Source organism: Petromyzon marinus, chromosome 29, assembly GCF_048934315.1.
Source record: "Petromyzon marinus isolate PM22_M1 ecotype Great Lakes invasive population chromosome 29, UKy_Petmar_22M1.pri1.0, whole genome shotgun sequence".
Classification (NCBI taxonomy): Eukaryota; Metazoa; Chordata; class Hyperoartia; order Petromyzontiformes; family Petromyzontidae; genus Petromyzon; species Petromyzon marinus.
Window position 1 is genome coordinate 13431213 of NC_133695.1, and position 24567 is coordinate 13455779.

Consider the following 24567-nt stretch of genomic DNA (forward strand, 5'->3'; position numbering starts at 1 on the left):
AGGCTGAGTCAACTTAGATAGTGACAGGGATATACCTGGCCAGGATTCGAACCTGTTCACAGGACTGGGGTTACTATGTAAATATAATTGTTCCTAGCTGGACACAAAGATAAGATCCCCCGTATAGCTTTATAACAGGCAATTGCGATTAGCAAACGGCACATGAGGGGCTTGGTGGCCAACGCCACGCCCGGTTGCCTTTTGTCCCTCCAGTGCTGATGTTCATGCACCATGCCAGGTACTCATTTCGAGAATAATTCACCTAGGGGAGGCCCAGGAGCAGTTCAAACAATCGCCACTGTCATTGGTCGTCAGCGGGAATCGAACTCGGATCGCCGGGTTATGAGCGCAACGTGCTAACCACTGTGCCACCGTTCGTCCCGGTGTGCGCGCGCTCGCTCGGCTACTCGGTTTGCTTCGACGGTCACCCTTACGGCGCCAACAGCGGCAGCCTGCGCGACTAAGCTATACTTTTTATTTTATTTATACCAGGTAAGGCCCACTGAGCTATACAGTCTCACTTCTTTTAGAAGCGACCTGGCCACAAATGATACCTCAACGAAGGGCCTTATCATCACGTGGACATTTATAGCAGCAACCAAATACTCTTAAACGCGTGACGTTGATTATAATGCCACCGACGTCCCGAAGATGCCCAAAGCCCAGCAACTCACCTGAGGCTGTCGCTGCTGGCCGCCTCAAACTTGAGCAGCGTCACCTGGCGGTACCGGCACAGGAGCTCGGCCGCCTGCTCGGGGCTCCTGGGGTCCTTGAGCTCATCCAGCTGCCTCTGGATCTCATGCAGCTCGCTCTCTACAGGAGGCATGGTCACACAGCAGTACGGCATGGTCACAGCGCACAGCAGCACGGCATGGTCACACAGCAGTACAGTATTGGACACACAGCAGCACGGCATGGTCGCAGCACGGCATGGTCACAGCACACAGAAGTACGGCACGGTCACACAGCAGCATGGCATGGTCACGCAACAGCACGGCATCGTCACACAGCAGCACGGCATGGTCGCAGCACGGCATGGCCACAGCACACAGAAGTACCACACGGTCACACAGCAGCAGCGTGGCTTCACCCCCAGTGAGGGCTGCACTGGGGCACCAGCTGCTTCTCTCAGTCGCTGGCTTGGAGGTTCACAACACAGCTCCCGCCAGCATCCTCCCTCAAGCGAGCTTGTGGCAGCACTTATCTCCAGTGGCGGTCCACAGTCCGTGGTGGAAAATCCACGTTCCCATGGCAGGGACCAGTTTATCCCAAAAGGATAACCGCTGCTGACATCCCGCAATGCGGTACTGGTTTTGTCGATACTCGAGGGATGATTGGCTGATTTACCGACTTGGGATTTTAACAGTGTCTCGTGTTCAGCCACAGCATCACCTGACTGCAGGTACGAAACTAATCTTTTTTATATTTTAGCAGGTAAGGCCCACTGAGTTATGAATCTCTTTTTCAGAAGCGACCTGGCAACAAATGATAGCTCAACGAAGTGGCTTATCATGTAGAAATTTATAGCAGCCAAATACTCTAAACGCATGTTTCTAAATGTGGAGGCAAAAACCACAGGACCTGGAGAAAAATGCAAGTGATCACGGGGAGAGAGACATGGAAACTCCAAATATTCAGGCGTCAGGGTCGGGATCGAACCCACGACCTCCTGTATACCAGGTGAGGTAGTTAAGATCTCGCCACCATGGCAACCTGTGGTGTCACAGACAGGTGTACAGGGATGTGAGTCACACTCAGGGGTCGCTACCGGCTGTCTGGGTTTGATCCGGACATCCTGGGAATCTGAACCTGTGTGTGGATGGCAGGAATTGAATTGTGCCGAGATCTGGCACTGATACTGCGGTGAACTTGATAATAGTAAACTGCACAGGTTTAATGCTAGACCTAGTGCCGCCTGACAGAAATGTCTGGGGTTTGGTCTACAGTGGAATATATGGGGATAACTACTCATAACCAGACAGCGGCCATATTTTTGGCTGTCACGCAAACTTAACGTGAATCTGAGACATATAATAATTTACATTTATTTTTAAGGCGCCTTGCACTAATGTCTTAAGGCGCCTTATGCACTGTGTGTGTTGAATTTTTTTCGCACCGTACTTAGCCAACCGTGCTAATTGGAGGTGTGGGGGGGGGAGAGAGACAACAAACTAAACACACACAAAATATAACTTACTGCACAGTGACATCTGTTGCCCTGAATGTTGAGCAAGGCTGTGCCGCATATTTTGTGCTAGATTTTAAGCTTTCGTGATTGCAAGGATTCATACTCTTTGTTTTTTTCGGTAAAATCATGTAGGTAAAAAATAAATAAAATAAATGAAAACTAAATTAAATCACGACGTTTCGGGCGCAACACAAGCATCCTTCTTCAGGTGGGGACAACGTAGCGAAAGCACAAACGCTTAAGTGTGTTACAGAGATGGTTGTGACGAGGGATTATATAGTCGCGGGGCATGGAGGGGGGGGCATGGTGAATGTGGGGGCGGGGTGTGGGCTGGCAGGAGAAGTTGAAAAACCGAGGGTGCACTGGGAGGCAACTGGTGGAGCCGAGACTGAGGCTTTGTGATGTAGATGGCGGAAGTAAATAAGCAAGCTAGGATTAAGCCGCCTTTTGTTATGCTGCCGGGTGGGTAAGTTAGAAATGCGCAGGCTAACAACGTAAGAAGTTCAAACTGAAATGTGCAAGCTAAAAAACAACTTGTGGGGTAACAGACTGGGAATATGGTTATGTTTATGAAAATACATCTAAACTGGCTGTCTAGCAGTAAACTGTCCAGTAGCTAAAGTGTGACTTGGTTAATTACATCTTTCCAATGATTGCTCAATTTGAATCCATCATCTCGGTTGAAGTTATGTCTATGTATGTATATCTGGATGGCTTCATGGACAAATCTTTGGTAGTATCCAGGAGGCTTGCAGAGCACCTTGGTATCGGGCTGTCTAGCAGTTTACTGCTAGTTTACTGCTAGACAGCCAGTTTAGATGTATTTTCATAAACATACCCATATTCCCAGTCTGTTACCCCCAATTTTACACACTACCATCGCGACTATATAATACCTCGTCACAGCCATCTCTGAGACACACTTTAGCATTTGTGCTTTCGCTACATTGTCCCCGCCTGAAGCAGGATGCTTGTGTTGTGCCCGAAACGTCGTGATTTAATTTCGTTTTCATTTATTTTATTTATTTTTTACCTACGTGACTTTACAGAAAAAAAACAAAGAGTATATTTTGTGCTCCACGAGTTGCCTCCCAGTGCACACTACCATCGCCATGGTAGTGTGTACCACAAGTTGTTTTTTAGCTTGCACATTTCAGTTTGAACTCCTTACGTTGTTAGCCTGTGCATTGCTAACTTACCCACCTGGCAGCATAACAAAAGGCGGCTTAATCCTAGCTTGCTTATTTACTTCCGCCATCTAAATTTCGATTTAAAGCTTTCGCGACTGCAGGGATTCATCTTCTTGGTTCTTTCGGTAAAGTCACGTAGAAGGGAAATACATCACAAATACATCACAAAGCCTAAGTCTCGGCTCCACCAGTTGCCTCCCAGTGCACCCTCGGTTTTGCAACTTCTCCTCCCAGCCCACACCCTGCCCCCACACTCACCATGGCCCCCCCTCCCTCCATGCCCCGCGACTATATAATCCCTCGTCACAGCCATCTCTGAGACACACTTAAGCGTTTGTGCTTTCACTACGTTGTCCCCACCTGAAGAAGGACGCTTGTGTTGCGCCCAAAACGTCGTGATTTAATTTCGTTTCATTTATTTTATTAATGTTTTACCTACGTGACTTCACCGAAAAAAACAAAGAGTATATTTTGTGCTGGCTGAGCGACTGCGATGGGGGTTGACAGCCACCCAGATCCACCAAATCTGTTTTTTTTCAAACAAACAGATATCTCTATCGTGGCAAACGCCAACATCGCAGCTGTGCAATCGCATTTGATGTGTTATTTATTATTAGCCATGATCCTCCACAACGGCACATTTCAATAGGCACTCTGGACAAACCTCGCACATTTCCGTGGGCATCCTCTCATGTGCAGCGAGGTAGGAACTGGATCCTCCACCCCAGATATGACAGGAGCAGGATTTCAGCTTCGGCCAAATCTGTGCTTTGTTAGTTAGTTAAGTTAATCCTCTTCATCCTCTATGGGACATGAGGCTGCAATGAGTTCCCTCCACTTCTTCCTGTCCTTGGCTACATGTTGAAACTCGCCCCAAGAGAGGTCGATCGCTGCCGCCAGCTCCTCGTTTACACGGTCTTGCGCCAGGTGGTCTCGGCTCTCCTGGGTTTCCTTTTGCCCGGTGGTGTCCATCTTAGGGCAATTTTTGGTGTACGGTCCTCTGGTCCATTCTGAGTACATGTCCGAGCCATCTGAGTCGCCGTCTCTCGACGTCTCGTGTGTGATACTAGGACAACCGGGTCTTCTTGTACCGTTCAGTGTTGTCGGTTTTGTTTGGCCAAAAGATGCAGCTGATTCTCCTGAGGCAGCTGTTACAGAAGGACTCCACCCTCTTTGTGTCAGTCCTGACGACACACAAACTCTCCGAGCCGTACAACAGCACCGATTTAACGTTGCTGTAAATCTGTGCTTTTGTACAGCAGTAATAATATATATTTTAAAAATTACTTCGAACGCACGACTCCGTATTCGCCGTCTCTTTTAGAGAAAGAGAGAGGATGACTCGGGGGCGTGAGGGACCAGACAAGCAGGAAGGCAGCCAAGCTCTGTGGTCCTGCACATATGAAGGTGTTATCAGCTAATTAATGAGTGTTTACATATGGGAGGAGATCGGAGCACCGGAAGTAAATCCACTCGTGCGAGGAGGAAACTCTATCCCACACAGATGGAACAGGTAGAGTCCACAATTTTGCTGTACCACCTTCTCCTGGCGAGCCAGGGCATGGCTCCTCCTCGACACCCGCCAACGAGGAAGGGAGTCTCGCGACATTTGTGTCATCCACCAACCCTCGCTACTGCCTCCACAGTGCTGGATAACTTCAGGCCACGTGCCAACGTAGCCACTGCCGCCACCCGACTGTCGTCGGGATTTATAGGCGGCCCTGGCACTTTCAGAGCAACCCGAGCTTCTTCTGCGATGGCCTCCTTTGCCTCCTTCGCACCTCCGATTAGCAGGGCTGGCTACGTATGTTTCTGAAGAATCTCAACGAGCACACACACATGCATACATATGGAGCAACGGCAGCTGTGGGGGTCCGTACTCACCGATGGCGTGGGTCTCCCTGCACGATGAGAGCTGCGTCGCGCCGGGCAGCTGGGAGGTGCCGAGCGGTGTGCACACGCTCAGCGCGCTCACGCTCAGTGTGAGCACAATGTCGTGCAGCGCGCACGCGATGCGCAGCACCAGGCGCAGGGCGCGGTAGCAGTGCTGGGGAACAGGGAGCGGGGCCACACACTGTTATGTGCACGCTACGCGTGTAATAACGGTGACGGTGGTGGTGATGGTGATTTCCCAAGGTGTTATTGTGGTGTTGTTGGACAATTGATGAGTGTTTTACATGTGGGACGAAACCGGAGCACCCGGAGGAAATCAATGCGTGTGAAGGGGAAACACTCTATCCCACACAGATAGATCATGATGGTAATGATCATATCTGAACTGTTCCTGGACCTCCCCTAGGTCTACTCAGCCTCAAATGAGTACCTGGTGCAATGTGCATAACATCGCCACAAGGGAAACAAAAGCGGCCGGGCGTGGTGTTAACTACCCACCCCATAGTGTCCCGTGCCGGCATTCATAGGTGCTTGCTAAAGGCACTTGCCCGAACAGTCTGTTGAGGTTATGTGGGGGCTCTTTGTTTTGGTGATGATGGTGGTGCGGACGATGCTGATGATGCTGATGATGGAGGTGATGGTGACGTGCTGCAGTGCTATGTTTCATATCACGGTCGGCAATCACTTCTTCATGTTACAGACAAGTGACTGTCGTTCGCGGGCAACACAGAGATGGTTCCACGGCACTCCGAACGATGCGGAGCGTGGCACGTGCAGTTGGGCGTTGTTACCGCGTCCTCCATGGTGCTGAACATCTGCAGCACCTCGCGAGGGTGCGGGATGAACCAGGCATTGAGGAAGACTCTGCCGTCGGCGGAGAGGACGCGGCGCGGCCGGGCCTGCAGCCGCCTACCGCGAGGCGCGGCGAGCAAGTACGGTGAGGACACGGGAAGAAGATCGTGAGCACGGTCAGCGCACGCAGTAAGGACACGGTGAGCACAGTGAGTGCATGGTGAGCGCACGGTGAGCATGGTGAGTGTACAGCGAGCGAGCGCGGTGAGGACATGGCGAAAACACGGTGAGCACGGTGAGCACGCGGTGAGCATGGTGGGCACGCGGTGAGATAACGATGAGCACGCGCGGTGAGTGCATGAGACCAACCTGAGTGGATAAGTGTCTGTTGTAAATGTGTGTGTGTGGTGAATAGGTGGGGAGCGGCAGTGTAGCAGTTAGCGCGCTGCGTTCCTAACCCGGCAATCCAGGTTCGATTCCCGCTCAAGGTCAACACCAGTGGCGATTATTTTAACGGTCCTGGGCCTCCCATAAGTCGACTCAGTCTCAAATGAGTTTTCCGATGGGGTGTGTAAACATTGCCACTCGTGCGCCATACCAGCCTTCATAGGTGCTCGCTAACAGCACTTGCCCCTACAGTCTGTTAAGGCTACACGGGGGATCGTTGTCTTTCTGTGGCCCACACCTGGGATCGGCCGTGAGTCCAGACTCCGAGTCGCGCTCCCCCTTCCTCTCCCTGCCGTCCCCCAGCATGAAGTGCGAGTCGCGCAGTGCAGGCATGGCGGCCAGCGCAGTGCGCAGCCCCGCGTAGCTTGCCAGGATCTGCCCACGCGCCGAGAACTGGGCCATCCTCAATGCCACACTGCACGGCCCACACCGCACCAAACCACACCGAACCACACCGCGCGCACCGAGCGTGTGAGTCGAGCCCGGCTGTGCAGCAGCAATCACAGGCAGGGAGGCAATGACATCGGGGCCGCTCCCTGTGAGCGCGATAGATCCCACCCACGTGGATACCCCACATCCACGAGCTCGTGCGATTGGAACACGAAACACTGGCACATTCATGATGCCGGCCAACAGTTGCAATTGCCAACATTATTTATTGCAATCAACCCATCAATGCTGTATAAGTCTGTCAATCTGCATTATAATGGATGTGTGAATTAAATATGCCGCTGTTGGTGTCCTTTAAAACGGTTGTGCAGTGGTTGACGCGCTGCGCTGCGGGCCCGGTGACCCAGGTTCAATTCCTGCTCATGGTGACAGAGAAATAATTGAACCGGTCCTGGGCTTCCTCTAGGTCGACTCAGCCTTAGAATCAGTACTTGGTTCAAGATGTAAACATCAGTCCTGGGGTGACAAAGGCGATCAGTTGTGGTGTTGACCTCCCATCCCCTCTTGTCCCATGCGAGCCTTCATAGGTGCTCGCTAACAGCACTTGCCCCACTGGGTATGAACAGAGCACCTTCTGGAGTTAACCATTGCTACGTACAATTTGTCGACTCCAAACCAAGCTGAACTGGAGAGGGAACTGGGATTAATTTGAAATGAGGGGATAACTGCGATAAAATCACTTCTGATGAAGAATTAAAAAAAAAAATGTTACCTTTGGCAAAATTCCACAATGAGGATTCTTTTAATTTTATCCACCTCCTCCTGAAAAAAGAGAAAACCAAGACACGGAGTTTAAAACTAAACAGATCCTTCGCTCGCATGCACAGGACAAGTGAAACGCCATTAACCGATTTGTCAAGTTCATCCTCATTCTACGGAGCCAACAATCACCTCGCTCCACCTACGGACGATCTTAACGCTCCACCTGAACGGCGAGCATCCGCGCCATCTTTGCCTGCCATTCCACTCGCAGGCTCGACCGTCGAGCTCCATCGCTTCTGACCACGTTCTGACCTCTCCAAGGCCAGCTGCTTTTCCCGAATGTCGATAACTTCTTGAAGTTACTCGTCTAGCCCGGGCCTCGCGCCTCCCGCATAAGCAGCTCGTGGCGCTTGTGTCGTTAACGTCTCTCCGAGTGTGCAGCGAACGGGAGGAGGTCGTGCTGCCCGCGTGCGCCTGGCAGTCTGCCTGGTGGAGAGATCCTGGCACAAGCTATTCCGGGCCAGGGCAGCATCAAACGATCCTTGCACCTGAAGACGGCCGCTTGCATTGTGGCCGAAACGTCGTGAGAATTTTATTGTGTTATTTTATTATTTTATTCTCATTCTACGTGACCTTTCCGAAAGAACCAAAGAAGATGAATCCTTGCAGTCACGAAAGCTTTAAATCGAGATGTTAACTTCCTCGCCGGGTATGCAGGAGGTGGTGGGTTTGATTCCGACCCTGATGCCTACTGTATATTTGGAGTTTACATGTCTCTCTCCCTCTCCGTTGTCACGTGGATTTTTCTCCGGGTCCTCAGTTTTTCCCTCATCATTTAAAATCAATGTGCGTTTAGAGTATTTCGACATGATGAGCCACTTTGTTGAGCTACCATTTGTGGCCAGGTCGCTTCTGAAAAAGAGCTATATAGCTCAGTGGGCCTTACCTGGTAAAATAAAAAAAGGTCACGGGGCTACGCGGTGGGCAACAGAAGGCAGTGCAGGAAGTCCATTGTACTGTACTATGGTGACACATCTGCGCTGCCCATGTTCACTAATCCGCACTGATCAGTTTGGTGAAGTATAGTCAAATATGGCACACGGTTTGCGGAGGGCCTCATCCAGCAGCGGATTACAAAAGGGCTGTGCGCACAGCAGTGTGAGGCTGCTACTGCTGTATAGTAGCACACGACACTAAACACACATTGCGATGAAGAGTGCAATGTGTTTAGTGTCGTGTGCTGTGTGTTTATTGAGTGTCGTATTTGGAGTGTTTGGTGAGTGTGGTATGCGGTGAGTGTATGGAGTGTCGCGTGTAGTGTCAAAGGTGGTGTCGCGTGTAGTGTCAAAGGTGGTGTCGCGTGCGGTGTCTCTGGTGGTGTCGTGTGCTGTGTATGTAGTGTTTCGGATGTGCGTGGTGGGGCCGAGTCAGTGAGTTAGCATGCGAGTCCGCACCACGTGCGTGGCGAGCGCTCCATGCGCTCCCTTCCAGCGGAGGAATCCGCGCAGCGCGGCGTCGCGTGCCCCTCGTCGCTCCAGCTGCAGCGACACGAACGCCTGCGCCGCGAGCCTGCGTCGTGGGGACACCATGAGAGCTCCGTCGGTGCTCGCCCCCCAATCACAGCGCTGCTGAGGTAGTGCTAAAAATTCCACATGACTCTGGCGAGTGCTAGTCTATCTATAGGATAACCACCATTGACTTCCCCATAGAGCAGTACCTATTTTATCGACCCCGGAAGGATGGGCTGAGTCAACCCCCCCAATCTCAATCAAAACGAAAATAATTTCTTTAGAACAGCTTTTTGTGTTTAGTTTGTTGTCTTTTCCCCACACCTCCGATTAGCACAGTTGGCTAGGTATGGTGCGAAATAAGTTCAACATACATACATGTGTAGTGACATAGAATGGGTCACTGTGGCGCATAGGTACAGAAGGGGATCGGAGGTGTAGTAGCCCTGTCTGCCAGCAGGATGTGATGAGCCAGATAGAAGGACGAAAAGCAAGTGGGGACAGAGGAGGTACGTGTGGTAAAGCCCGGGAACCTTCTGGTGGGTTCGAGAAGGGGGGCGTGGCCAAAGTCGGAGCGAGGTCACGCTGGGTGTATAAAGGAAAGACCCGAGCGAGGGTTCTGGGCTGTTGTTTGGAGTGGAACCGTCGTGCTGCTGGAGTCCTCGTCACCGTCTTCACCTCGTTGGCATTGTTAGTCAGGCAGCCTGTTAGCTGTCCTTACCTCTTGTACCTGTGAAGGCTATAATAAATATAGTGCCTTCTACTGTTAGTGTCTCCGAGTGATTCACTACACATGTATGTACAATCAGGATTTGAACTCATGACCTTGCGATTGCGAGCCACTCGCTCTTACATTGGGGCCACCTGGCCAATTCTGTGGGGGCTACCGATTGACAGCCGTGGCTCTCAGGCGTGAGACGTAGTCAGCCCTTCCTTGCGTAAATAAGCATAGTAATAATAATGACGATTATGATTAGAATAATAATAAATAACTTGAAAGGTCGCTAGAACAATCTCACGCAAACAATTTAAGTGTACGGTGAGGATAATTGCGCATCAGCTGGTAGACGCCACGGTCGAAGGAGCGAGTGGTGAGCCCCAGTGCATTCTCACCATGTGGAGCTCTGGGTGTCTGCGAACGTCACACTGCAGGAGACACAGCCATCGGGGAAACACAACGTGAAGTGAATTGGCACCCACAGCAATACAAAGACAAAGGTCTCCCGTATAGCCTGTGACATACTTTTGGGGCAAGTGCTGTTAGCTAGCACCTACGAAGGCCTGCACGGCACACGGGGGGCGGGGGGGTTGGGGTGGCCAGCACCACGCTCGGCTGCCTCTGTCTCCCCAGTGGCAATGTTTTTACACACCACACCAGGTACTCATTTGAGGCTGAGTGCACCTAGGGTAGGCCCATAATCGGTACAGATAATCGTCACTGGTGTTAGTCGTGAGCGGTAATCGAACTTAGGTAGCCGGGTTCGTAGTGCAGCGTGCTAACCTCTGCACTGCCGCTCCCCAAAAATCCACAGCAATAACAGTGCCCAACATTCGCCACCAACTGACTGTGACGTCACCACTGCACCTATGCCAGGCCAGGTGCACTTTGAGGTCACGTAAAGTCCCGAACGCCAGCTGGCATGAGGTCACGAGACAGACCCAGGTGCCATGGGTTGACTGACTGAGATGACTGGCAGATGCACCAGCTGTGCCCCCTACTCTGCTGCGCAGCGATAATGCACACACACACACACACAGGGCCCTAGAGAACCATGGCACAGAGGACACTGGAAACGCTACCAACTGAGGGTGTCGGCTCCACGAGATCCACAAACATTTAAAGGCAACTTTTAAGAAAATCTCGGATGAAATTTTCCATGTCTCTCTCTCTCTGACCTATTTACCTCATATATTCCTCGACTCATGAGTTCAACCCCATTGGTCTTTCATCAAAACTTCCCATTAACCTCTGCTTAGGGAGAGGCTGTCCCCTCTTGCAGCTAGTGGCCATTGGCCATGATGACCTCTTGACCTTAATTATGAATTTATTATAATGCATTAAACATTGTTTAAACTCTCCCCTTGTCTCATATTCTTATCGTACCCGTATGTCACTGCTGTAAATCAGAGCATCACAAATTCGATTTTCTCTCATTCCTCCCTCACCCCCCCCCCCCCCCCCATACCTTCTCTGTGACAAAGAGACTGCACAAATTACCAGAAACATATTAACGCACACATGTAATAATAATCAATTGCACTCATCAGGTTCCTTTAACAATAAAGTCTCAAGCGCCGTGCATGAAAATGACAACATAATATGTAAGAAAGCCAGCACTTAAGAAATTTCAAAACTGTCCTAGAAGAACCTCATCTCCAATGGGAGGGAGTCCCACAATTGATCCCGCACCTGGGGGGGGGGGGGGTCACCAGTAGGGAGTCCCGCACCTGGGAAAGGGGAACACCAGTTGGGAGTCCCGCACCTGGGGGGGGGGGGTCACCAGTAGGGAGTCCCACAACCATGGGGAGAGGGAGGGTACCAGTAGGGAGATCCACAATTACCACAGTAAACGCCCAAACACCCCAAGACCCTGATCGAGATGCGCAGGAGAGGGCACCGTATACATTCAGAGAGGGTTACAATTGTGCTGAGATCGTGGCTCGGCGTGAGAGAGTGAGCGAGGAAGATGTGCGGGGGGAGACCTTTTCTTGCCAAGGAACGGGTGCTTGGCGGAGAGGCCGGGGGCACCGGCGGGGCCCCCCCACTCGGACTCGGAGCGTCCCGACGCGCTCGGCGTGCCCACGGACGCCGAGCTCAGGCGGCTCGAGCCCTCCGAGTCCTCGGCCGACTGCCAACATGGGCGCAGGCACATACGCGGTGGGCGGGCGCGGTTAGCGAGCACGATTGCAGCCGACACGGCACACGACCGTCAGCAACAAACAGCACCGCCAATGTTGTTGGGGCGCCACGGTGACGAGATGCTAACTTCCTCTCCTGGTATACAAGAGGTCGTGTTTTCGATTCTGACCCAAGACGCCTGCTGTATATTTGGAGTTGCATGGATTTTTCTCCAGGTCTTCTGCTTTTTCCTTCCACATTTATAATCAACGTGCATTCAGAGTATTTGGCTGCTGTAAATTTCCACGTGATAAACCACTTCTTTGAGCGATCATTTGTGGCTAGGTTGCTTCTGAAAAATAACTACATAGATGAGTGGGCTTTACCTGGTAAAATAAAAGTTTAGTTTGTAGTTTACTTTAGATGTAAGAGATCAAATTCGAAAATGTGTTTACGCTTACCAACGTTGTCATAAACCAAGAGTTGACACGTTTATTGAATTGTTGTAAGGTTACTATCGTAAGAGATTGAGAAACGAGATGAGAATGGGAGGGATTGCTAAGGTGCAGCAGTGCAAGGGAAAAGCAGAAAGAGAAGTGTTTTGACCGGCAGTGTGGTGAGTGAGTCAGTGAATAAGTGCGTAGGTGAATCAGTGAGTGAATGAGTGGGTGTGTGAGTGAGCGGCAGTGCGGTGGTTGAGCACAGTGTGGATGAGATGAAACAATCCGTCTGGTAAACTGGCAGTCAGTCTGGGTGGAGCAATCAATGAGTGAATTTCACGGGAATGGTAACAATTGTAGTAGTGACTGACCACCGGTGAGCAAGTGACTGGAGTGTATCAGTGAGTGCTGCATCACCTATCAAGTATTGTATTTTGGTACACTGTGGAGCACACAGAATCATAACAGTGCAGTGGTAATGAGGCCCGATGTGCTTGTACAGCCGGACAGAGATGGCTACGCACGTAGCTGCCTGTAATACAGCACTGTGAAGGCAGCAGCGAGGGTTGGTGGATCGCACAAGAGTGGGCATTGAGGAGGAGCCATACCCTGGCTTGCCAGGAGAATGCAGTAAAGCAAAAATGTGGACTCCACCTGTTCCATCTTTATGGGATACAGTGTTTCCACCTCGCACGTGTGGGTTTTCTCTGGGTGCTCCGGTTTCCTCCCACATGTAAACATTCCATAATTGGTATTCTTGGGTTTTTTGCTTTTAATTTACATTTTAGTTTTCTATCTACGTGACTTTACCGGAAGAGCCATGGTATGAATCCGTGCAGTCACAAATGTTAAGTCTAAAAATGCAATAATTGGCAAATAACATTGAAATATACAGAGGACAGCAGAGTTTGGGTACTTGGAGCAGGATTAGCGTGTCGTGAATATTTTAACTGGTCCTGGGCCTCCCCTAGGTTGACTCAACCTTAAATGAATACCTGGTGCAGTGTGTAAACATCAGGGCTGGGGAGACAAAGGCAGCCAGGCGTGGTGCTGACCACCCACCACGTCGTGTGCCGTACCAGCCTTCATAGGTGCTCGCTAACAGCACTTGGTCCCGAATTCTGTTAAAAGTTATGCGGGGGATTTCTTTGTCTTTGGGACATGAAACATTCAAGTGTGCTCCATTTTTCACCTTTGACTTGTGAGGCAAGGGTGACAGCTGGCAAAAGCTGGCCTGCTGCAGGGCTGCAACCAGTCCGTTCTTGTGAGTCACCTGGCAAAGCAGTATCAGTTGGAGGCACTCCACTCCTGCTCGGCTCATGAGCTGCAAGACAGAATCATACGAATCTACAATGCAAAAGGCACACGCGAATGACACAGTCCCAGGAACTAGCCAATGGCTAACGACCACCACATGCCGCGTGCCATGTAAATCCATTCACCTTGCCCGCATCGACCCCTTTATCTTCAACACCTAGCACGTAGCTCTCAAGTGTCCAACTCAATTCATGTAAAATTCGGTTTCATGCTTCTGTAGTGACTGACTCAGAGACACTAAGAGTAGGAGGCACTCTGTTTATTAACACGGCTAACAGTTACACTTAGTAACTACGGTTCCCAGTCAGGATAGCTGGTAGACTGCCTGACTGGCAATGACGAGATGGTGAAGATAGAGACGACGGTGAAGACTCCAGCAGCACGACGGGATCCCACTCCAGCATGGTCTGTCTCCACCCCTGGTCACGCCCCCTTCTAGAACCTACTAGCGGGTTCTCGATGTGCCCCTTCCATAATCTTTCCCCTAGATCCCTCTCTGGTCTATCACGTGGCCTGCTGTCAGTCAGGGCTGCTGTAAGCTGCAGATCCCCTTCCCTGCCAGCAGCCAGCGCTATGCTGTTATGTGACCGATTCTATGTCACAACATCACCCCCCCTTCCTGGGGGCAATGTAACCATGCGTTATTCCCAGGGGCCATGGGTTTCCGGATTCACGGAATCCTACAAGCTTCTCATTGGCGGCCTGCCATTTGGCCGAATTTCCCCGGGACACCTCCCGCGCGTCCGTCAGCCACCTGATCGTAAGCTGCATGGGCATGGGCACAGCGACCTGTTTCTGCCCAGGTCCATGCCTAACTGAGCCTCTATGGGGGGGTCACATTCCCTCCCATACATGAGGAAAAAGGGGGAGAACCCTGCTGAGGCGTGAGGGGCCATTCTATACACGGCGAGAACACCCGGAACGTGCAAATCCCAGTCAGACTGTGTCTCGTTAACCTGTTGTGCAAGCGCTCTACCACCCCGTCAGTCTGGGGGTGGTAGGGCAACATTCGGATCTTTTTAGTGCCCAGGGAGTCTTTAACAATTTTGACGAAAAATTTCGACCCTGGTCTATAGGGAGGTGTTCCGGGGCCCCTTTGTCCAAAACGTACCCATGTAGGAATGCGTCCATGATGGACGCGGCCGACTGATCCGGCAGAGGCCATGCCACCGGCCACCAGGACAGGTATTCCACCCTGACAAGAAGGAATTTGTTTCCCCTCTGAGTGGCGGGAAACAGGCTGAGGATTTCGAGGGCAACAAGCTCGTTAATATGAGACACCACGATGGAATGCTAACGGTGGCCGGGCCTGCCTGGGCGGGGGCTTTTGGCGAGCGCACTCAACGCAACATTTGACCATGTGGTACACTTCCTCCGACATTCCGGGCCAAAAGAAGTCACGCTTCAAGGTCAACAAAGTTTTCTGCACCCCGAGGTGCATTCACTTTACGTGGACAGCCCGTGTAACTCTACCCCACAGAGCAGTTGGCACGACGATGCAGTAATGCTGCAATTCCTTATCCCACCTCATCAACAGCCCATCACGAAGGGCTATGAGAGACATTCCTGCTGGTACCTTTTAACTACCTCTCGTTCCAACGCGACGCCGTAATTTTAACAAGTAGGTATCCGCTACTTGGAGGCGGCCCCATTCGGCGTGCGTGAGACCAATCGTGTTGTCACAGGGAGTGGTTGCCGTGGGTGGTGGAACATCAACCAATGTTACAACAGTGCACGGAAATCCTGCAGCCACAGGTTTACATCGGCCGGCACCCTTCAAACACGCACAGCGGTCCCTCGACGGTAACCGCAACAATGTGTCTGTGTTGCAGTGGTGTGCACCCTTCCTGTAGGTGACCGTGAGGGAGTAGTCCTGCAAAATTTATAACCAGCGGGAAAGTTGGACGAACGGCTGGTCAACCCGTAAAGCATATTGAAGGGCCACGTGGTCTGTGCACACAACAAATTGCCTTCCATAAAGATATGGCCTGTACTGCTGTACAAAATTCACAGTGGCCAACAATTCACGGTGCGTCACACAATAACGCTGCTCTGTGGGGGACAGCACATGACTCCCGTAAGCCACAACCCTCTCCACACCGTTCACTACCTGGGACAGTACAGCGTCGATTCCAGTGTCGCTAGTGTCTGTGTCCAACACAAAGGGTAGAGAGAAATCGGGGTACCCAAGGGGAAGCACGTTGGTGAGGCCGTTTCGCAGCACAACAAACGCGGCCTCCTCCTCCTCCCCCCATCGAAATCTCTGATCCTTTGCGGTGAGAGCGTGGAGCGGTTTAGCGATCGTGGCAAACTTGGGTATGAACTGGCGGTAGTATGACGCGAACCCAACACCTCACCTACCGATGTAGGGGTCGGCCATGTGTGCACGCACGCAGTTTTGTCGGGATCCGGAGCTATCCCGGATTCGCTGGCAATGTGGCCAAAATAGCGAAACAGTGCCTGCAAAAGATGACACTTTTGCGGTTTGAATTTAAGATTGCCCGCCCACACCCTGACAAACACCGACCGCAACCGCTGCAGGTGCTCCTGGAACGTCATCCAAATAAATGAGGCACGAGTCCCATTGAAGACCTGCTAAGACCAGCTCCATAAGTCGCTGAAATGTGACCGGAGCGGTGTGAAGACCCATCGAAAGACAGTTAAATTGAACAACCCCTGGGGTGTTCAGAACGCGGTATTAGATTTGGAACCTTCATCCAAAGGCAACTGCCGAAACCCTGACAAAAAGTCGAGGGTCGAGAAAAACCGCGCACCCGATAGGGTGCCCAAGGAGTCGTCCATCCGTGGGTGCGTGTATGCCTCCGCCACGGAGACTTTATTTAACTTACAAAAATCCACAAAAACGCAAACTCTCATCCCGCTTTTTAACCAGGACAATGGGAGCTCGCCACGGACTGGTGGAAGGGGAGATAATTTCGGCGTCCAACATTTTGTCAACCGCCTGGTGAACATTGTCCTTTTCCTTGAGACTGAGCCTATACGAATTTTGACATATAGGAGCAGCGTTACCTGTATCGTTTCAGTGCTGCAATAGTGACGTGCGGCCAATATCATATTTCCCCTGACTCAAAATATCAGCAAATTCCCGGAGCAATGCACGAAAGTCGCCCCGCTGCTCACTGACAACTTAGAATTTTCATTACACAGCACATCCATCCAAGTCTCATCTGACTTGCCTCCCCGCTCCACCGCAGCAATGACCTCTGTTGCCATATCGCTGGCCTCCTCACAACACGCAGCCGTCGCGTGGGCCCAGACCGTACCCGCCAGGACCACCGCGGCGCCCGCACCGACGTTCAACACTTGCAGAAAGGGATCCTGGTCCCCCCTTACTATCGTTGGGGCCCCCATCAATGCGAGACCCCAAATCGCTCTGTTCTAATTGGTTAAAAGGACCCCTCCAACGGTGTCTGCGTGATCAAGCTGCTTCCGCAACCCCAAGGGCACCAACATCTGAGCATCTGGAGGAACTGTGACAGTCTCCTTCACTAGGGCCTGAACCGTGGTGTCGGGCCTCTTCAATCGAGTCAGGGATTTCAAAAATGCCAACTGCCGCCCCAACGGCAGTTCAATACACCCTTGATCCACAAGGATCTTAAGGGGCATCCTTCTGAGGAAATCAGTGCCCAACAGACAGGATAGAGCCAATGTCTTAGAAACTAACACTGGCCCCGTCAATTAATTGCCTCCAATGCGTACTTTCGCCGATACCTGGCCTATAATATCCAAACTCCCGCCATTAGCGGCAACACACGCACTATTCACTAGATTAAGACAGCATGATCTCGGCGGCAAAGAGTAATAAATAAGTTCTGAAATTATCCTAGCCGACACTGGACACCCTACATGAACCTGACAACTGCGGACGATTCCACCGCCGCCATGACACGTTGCGCTAACGCGGTGCATTGCCCCACGCCCTGCGGCCACCCATTACATGCTGAAGTCCGGCGTTTGCGCGCCGTGACATGATGAGGGATGGCGGTGTGCGAACCTGACGCGCTCGAAGAGGGAGATGCCTGAAGTGACTGTGGTGGCCGCGTGCCTGATGCATCGTGACTTGGCTGCAGGCCCGGGGAAGCGGAGGTCGGCAGGGCAGAGGAATTTTCGAGGCGCATTGGACGGCAAATCGAAAATAGCGGCCATCTGGGCGCAAGCTTGAAGGGATGGCCTCGAATGCTGCCAAGCAGTTGTCATCCAATATGGTGGGCAAGGTCTGCAGCGCCTCCTCGTCAGACCATCCGGGGAGGGTGCAAGAAGCGGCGAAACGGCGCTGGAAAGCCATCCAGTCGCCCCCCACAACCACAAATTATTTGACAAAAGGCAGCCGCTTTTGAAGAGGTGCCGATGGCAACTCGAATTTTGCAGGAAGCGGTTCCCACCCGATCGACAAAATGGTGGACGATTTTGGCACCCCGCTCATGGTGGGTAAAAGGGCGGCCGCCTGCGTGGGCTGGAGCTCTGCCTTCTCCTGTGTTTCCACAGTGGCGATGGTCGAGCTGCCCACCCGCTGCCCCCGTGCCACAGAAATCCTCGGTAGGCATTGCAGACCCGAGCTGGACAACCAGCTACGCTGCTAGAGAAAGCAAGCCCGCCAGACATGCGGTGAGTATGCGCCACCCCTCTCTGGCTGCAGGCAGTGAGGTGACGACGTCCCTGCGTTGCTGCTCCTCGGGGATCGCCGCTTCAGAACTTATCTCTGGAGTCCTCAATTCCGGGACTATTGGGGGGGATCACGTCCCTGTCGTCCTCATCATCCGAGGAAAAAATAGGCGGAATCTTCCTCTTGGCCGACTTGGACATGACTACATTTCTTTAACACTTCTGACGCCAAATGTAGTGACTGACTCAAAGACACTAAGAGTAGGAGGCACTCTGTTTATTAACATGGCCTAACAGTTGACACTTAGTAACTACGGTTCCCAGTCAGGACAGCTGGTAGACTGCCTGACTGGCAATGCCGAGATGGTGAGGACGGAGACGACGGAGTCGACGGTGAAGACTCCAGCAGCACGACGGGATCCCAATCCAAACGACAGCCACGAGGTCCCCTCCAGGGGCCCTTCTTATACTGTCAGCATGGCCTGGTTCCGCTCCCGGCCATGCCCCTTTCTGGAACCTACTCGCGGGATCTCGATGTGCCCCTTCCATAGCCTTTCCCCTAGATTGCTCTTTGGTCTATAACGTGGCCTGCTGTCAGTCAGGGCTGCTGTATGCTGCAAATTCCCTTCCCTGCCAGCTACGTGACCGATTCTATGTCACTACACTTCTTAGGGATTCCGGTGACGGGGGGGGGGACATTGCGCAAGATCAATTGCAATAAATATTAACTACCTCACCTGGGATTCAGGCAGTCATGGGATGATTCCAACCCTGATGCCTGCTGTATATTTGGAGTTTGCGTGTCTCCCTCCCCCCGTGGTCGCGTGGATTTTTCTCTGGGTCCTCCGGTTTTTCCCTCCACATTTAGCATCAACAAGTGTTTAGTATTTTGCGTGATTTGCCACTTCACTGATCTATTATTTGTGTACTATACTCATTGGTTCTTTCGGTAAAGTCACATATGTAGAAATATTTTTTTTAAAATAAATCACGACGTTTCGAACACAACACAAGCGCTCGTCCTCAGGTGAAAATGGCATAACCACACAGTGAGGGAACACACAGAGGGACATCACACACAGAGCACACTGAGAATGGCAAACTGCATGGAGGCAAATACAACAAGAAGATGCAAGACGCGAACTCAGCAAACTTTAGAAACATCATGCAATGCAATCCAGTCGGCCAACAACACAGTTAGACAATAAACCTGGTTGACCACGTATTTCAAAATACTGCTAAAACTAGGTTGAACACACCAACGTAAACAGGGGATAAGGACTCGTGAACAGACATGAGGTACAAGGTAGCAGAGATACATACACAGAGAAGACACAGAGGGAAAGGTGTTTTGGGCAATACAGAGGGACACAACGAGCAACACCACACCCATGTGCTTTCTCCGTTTTCGTCTTCTCACGTGCTTCCCCCGATCTGTTGCCTGCATTGGGACCTGCAGGTCCATGCACGGTCACCCCTCCCCTCCCCCACCTCCACACAAGTCCCTGAACGTTATCCCTCCGGGTGTCCCCCCGTGCGTACCTCTCCATGTGTGCATGCCTCCCAGTGCGGTGCCGCCCGCCGCATCCCTCCGCACTGCCCAAAACACCCCTCCCCGCGTGTCCTCCCCATGCATGCATCTCCGCCACCCTGCACCCCGCGTCCGCCCACGAGTCCCCATCCTCCGTCTACGCTTGTGTGCCCAACTCAGAAGATGAACACAAGATTCAGCAGTCCCCCGAAACACCTGGTCAACCAGGCCCAGTGTCCAACTGTGTTGCTGGCCGACTAGGCTGCATCGCGCCACACTCTCAAGGTTTTCTGAGTTCGCGTCTCCCATCTTCTTGCTGTATTTGCCTCCGTGCAGTTTGCCGTTCTCTGTGTGCTCTGTGTATGATGTCCCTCTGTGTGTTCCCTCGCTGTGTGGTTTACGCAATTTTCACCTGAGGACGAGCGCTTGTGTTGCGTTCGAAATGTTGTGATTTATTTTAATTTAATTTCTATTTTATTTCTACATACGTGACTTTACCGAAAGAACCAAGGAGTATAGTAATTCCTGCAGTCATGAAAGCTTCAATCCTAGATAGCCAGGTTGCTTTTGAAAAAGAGCTATATATATCAGTGGGCCTTACCTGAAGTATAAACCATCACGCGAACTCTGGTCATCCTCGCAGTGGCTTTTGGCTAGTCATGCATCGCGCGCTTTCAGATGTGCTTCTGCGACCATCTGGAATGCTCTTCATTCCGATATTAGGAAGCCACTGGAGCTATGTACTTTTATATCATCATCTAGATTGACAAATTCATTTAATAAGAACTGCTTTTGTGTTTAATTTGTTGTCCTTCAACGCACCTCCGATTAGAACGATTGGGTAAGTATGAAAGAGGTTAATCATACTGGTAAAATATTTTTTTGTGTAGTTTGATATACTCGTGGTGGCGAGTTGCCATGTAGAATCGGTGGGGCTCTGTTCCACGCGCGGCCAATCAGCAGCTGAGGAAGCGTGGAGGGGAATTGGGGCCCTGCGTGCTGAAATCAGCATCTTCGCCCTGCCGCCAGACTGGACCAACCAATCAGGCTTCATCTGTTTCTTTTGTGGAACCGATTTGGGCCTCCTTGGCCAATTTCAATTTGTAGAAAGGGGCCAATCTTCTAAAAAAAAAAAGAAAACGAGCATTGTTCCTCCAAAAAGGGGTGGAATAATAGGCAAAAACTCTTCTATGAATCGGGCCTTGTGTCTTTCGTTAAAACCTCCCCTATGCACGCTGCTCAGAACACATGTGAAGTGCACTGACTTAAGAGACGATATTTGTAGACGCACCTTCTTTTATTTACACACACGATCTCGCCTACACACACTCCGTACTCGCTAGCCTTTGACATAACACTAGCCGTCTAGCATTGGCGGCGATGACTAAGACAGTTGACAGGTTGTCTAGCAGCGCAATGCCGAGTGAAGACAGCAGCCACGATGGCGACGGGACGACAGCAATGACGATCCAATTCCCATAACGGCAGCCTCGAGCTCCTGGTCTCGGCCCCTTTTATCCTAGCAGCGTTGCCTGGCTTCGCCCTGGCCGCGCCTCCCTTCTCGAACCCACTAGCAGGTTCCAGGGACTTCCAGATGGGCCCCTCCATGACCTTTGCACCAGTTCTTCCGCCCTACCGACACACCCGTGTATATGCTCACTGGCATGAGTACAGTTTAGACACCGCAGTTGCCGCTGCTGGTCACTAGCTGGTGCTATTACACTACACATGTGTAGTGACATCGAGGATGTCACTGTATGGTGCCGGCCCGGGAGGGCCGTGGAGCGCAATGCACTGTCATCGCGTACACCCCGTAGGCGGGTGTAGTACCAGCCCTTGCGGCACTTGGTAAGCGCTGGGATAGCGCGGGCACCACACACAGCGTGTAATGAGGGCTCCCACAAGGGGGAGTGGGAGAGTGTCAGCCCAGGGGCAAGGTTGCTCCAGGCCATGGGCACTCTGGTTGACCCCGTAGACACGTGATCTGGAGTGTCCACAGAGAGGCCCCCAGGTGGGGGGCTAGGGGGCGATCACATGTCCGGGGAGAGCTCTCGAGAGGGATCGAGAGAGAGCTAGAACTAGCGAGAGAAGGCGGGTGGGGCCAAGGTCGGAGCAGCCCCGACCCAGGGGGATATAAGTTGGGTCCCTGAGAGGGACTGGGGTCGCTAAATTCTACAAGCTGGAAGCTCACAGGCATCAACACTTGTTAGCTGGATGGCCACCACCCTAGGCCGTATCTGGTGAAGGGGCAGTTACAACCTTTGTGTTATGTGTTGATGTTACAAATAAATGTGTTGCCTCGAAAGAACAACTTCTGCAACTCAGTTGGACTCACTACACATGCACAGTGCCCACTGTGCCAAGTCACAGCCTGTGCGGTATGTCTCAGCAGTGGTGCATCCTACTGTTCACGTGATGTGTGCTGTGCTGCCCAGTGTCTGTGGCCCTGCTCAGACTGTACCACCGCATCTCCCCACGTCGCTGTGTGCTCAATACCTGCATGAGAGAATCGAGCGAGTGGAAGCTGAGCCTCTTCACTGGTGCCTCGTCGAGCTCACTGATGGCCAACGGGAGCTGCGAAGGGATGAATCTGACAAGGGGGGGGGGGTCTGCATTACCTCACAGAAATCCTGCGTGCACCCACGCACTGATGCAATGATGCACATGCAGGTGTGCGCTCACGGCTGTAGTGCCGTGCAGCTATGTGAAAAGCCACAGAGCTCTAATTTTTACAGTCAATTATATCGGCTCATTCTAGATTTGAAGCTTTCGTGACTGCAAGGATCCATACTCTTTGGTTAATTCGGTAAAGTCACGTAGGTATAAAATATAAATTGAATCACGACGTTTCGATTGCAACACAAGCAATCATCATCAGGTGTAAGAACTACAGCAATATATTTTTTTAGCTGAAGTGGGAGAGATATCGTGGTAAGAGGTTATATAAGAGAGGGGGGAAGGGGCAAAGGAGGAAGGAGTAGGGGGAGGGAGTAGGGGGAGGGTAGCTTTGCGTGGATGCTGCTGGACGGGGGGGGAAGTGGGCGGGGCTATAAGGGTGGGGAGGATGGTACAAAAAAGCGTGGGTCTGCTGGACAGGGGGAAGTGGGCGGGGCTACAAGGGTGGGGGGGATGGTGACTTTGCCGAAAGAACCAAACAGTAATTATATCGGCACTGTGAATGTATTTAATTCAAAGTGATTTCCTGTTCAAATGAGCATTGAGGCGGTGCTCATCTGATTGACTTGTTAAAGAACTGTGCATTCGTCATTTAATCCATAAACACTTCCAATATTTAAATTTCCAGCCTAGTCAAGCAGCAGCAGCAGGACGAGTTGTCCTCACGTGAGGATGGCTTTATAGATATCGTGATGCGGTGTAACAATGCAGTCCTGTAACTTAGCGCGGGTTGCAGTACCGCACCTCCAATTGTTGCTGTGCAAGTCGGCACCGGTTCCGGTTTGACTCGGGCAGTCCAGGAGTCGGCGACGCGTCCGGGTTTTAAGGGCGAAGCAACTCAGAGCGAATGTCTTTATGTTTTATCTCTGGCCTGGAACCCCACACTACCCACACAATACGTCACTGCGCTGCACTCTACACGACCCCGAACTGACCGCACTCCCCACGCCTGCCACACCAGGCCCAGCACCCTGCACCCTGATCTCTCCATGATCTCTTTGTCAGGCCCACGCTGTGGTCTGACAAAGTGAACAGGAGGCCATACTTGTTGCTGTGTGCTATCCTGTGGGGAGAGTTAAAAGCAGTGGGAGGTGGGTCCCTGTCTCTCATCACAAGGGACCCTCTACGGCAGAGGTCGGCAACCAAAATAACAAGAAGAGCCATTTTTTTGGTTCAAATTCGGTAAAAAAAACCTCAATGTTTCAAGAGTCGCACAATGCACCTGAACATGTGAAGAGATGGTGATCCTGAATAAACAGTGTAAGGAAGCGGTTCTTTAAAGAGCTGCATGCGTCTCCCGAGCCACAGGTTGCCGACCCCTGATCTAGGGGACACGTCTCCCTCTGGGAGACTCAGGGGGAGAGGGGCGCAGCGCTGTTCACGAATCCCCTGTGCCACCCCCAAAATCGTGAAGATTCAGGGTAACGCAAAAAAAAATTCGCGAGCCCTTCCACTGACATTAACTCCATTTGCTGAACTCGCCATGTCATCTACGAGACGGGTAACTGATGAGTGATGCAGTCTCAAGAATATGCCTAACACTACGGCACTGCTGGAACAAGCGGACCCTGTAACCGGCACAGGTCTGTTCATAGACAGCAGGGCACATTCCAAAGATGGTGGTCACTGCATTGTGCGCTTTCAGATGCACTTCTGCGGCCGTCTACAACGCTCTTACTTCCGACATTAGGAAGCCACTGGAGCTATGCACTTTTAAATCATATAGATTGAGAACTCATTTCTTTAGAACTGCTTTTCATATTCTGATGACGATCTCTTGTGTTTTGATCGAAACGCTTGTGTTGTGATCGAAACGTCGTAGTTTGTTATCTTCTTTGAACCATCTACATGCCTTTACCGAAAGACTGAAAGACCCTAAGAATATGAATTCCTGCAGTCACGAAAGCTTTAAGTCAAGATTTAACTGCTTTTCATGTTTAGTTTGTTGTCCTTCCCCCGCACCTCTGATTA

General features: G+C 51.6%; 1 protein-coding gene across 2 annotated transcripts in view; it reads right to left on the reverse strand.

Moving 5' to 3' along the window:
* The window catches only part of LOC116947118 (uncharacterized), a 92480-nt gene that overhangs the window by 30250 nt on the left and 37663 nt on the right, over positions 1 to 24567 (reverse strand). For both annotated transcript variants that reach the window (XM_032962538.2, XM_032962537.2), the window contains exons 22-31: positions 22417 to 22510; positions 13642 to 13773; positions 11874 to 12019; positions 10284 to 10316; positions 9117 to 9231; positions 7673 to 7722; positions 6749 to 6925; positions 6063 to 6180; positions 5263 to 5425; positions 675 to 813 (exon numbers count right to left, since the gene is read on the reverse strand). In XM_032962538.2, the coding sequence (XP_032818429.2) occupies positions 675 to 813; positions 5263 to 5425; positions 6063 to 6180; positions 6749 to 6925; positions 7673 to 7722; positions 9117 to 9231; positions 10284 to 10316; positions 11874 to 12019; positions 13642 to 13773; positions 22417 to 22510 (1167 nt within the window). The remainder of the gene's footprint in view (positions 1 to 674; positions 814 to 5262; positions 5426 to 6062; positions 6181 to 6748; positions 6926 to 7672; positions 7723 to 9116; positions 9232 to 10283; positions 10317 to 11873; positions 12020 to 13641; positions 13774 to 22416; positions 22511 to 24567) is intronic.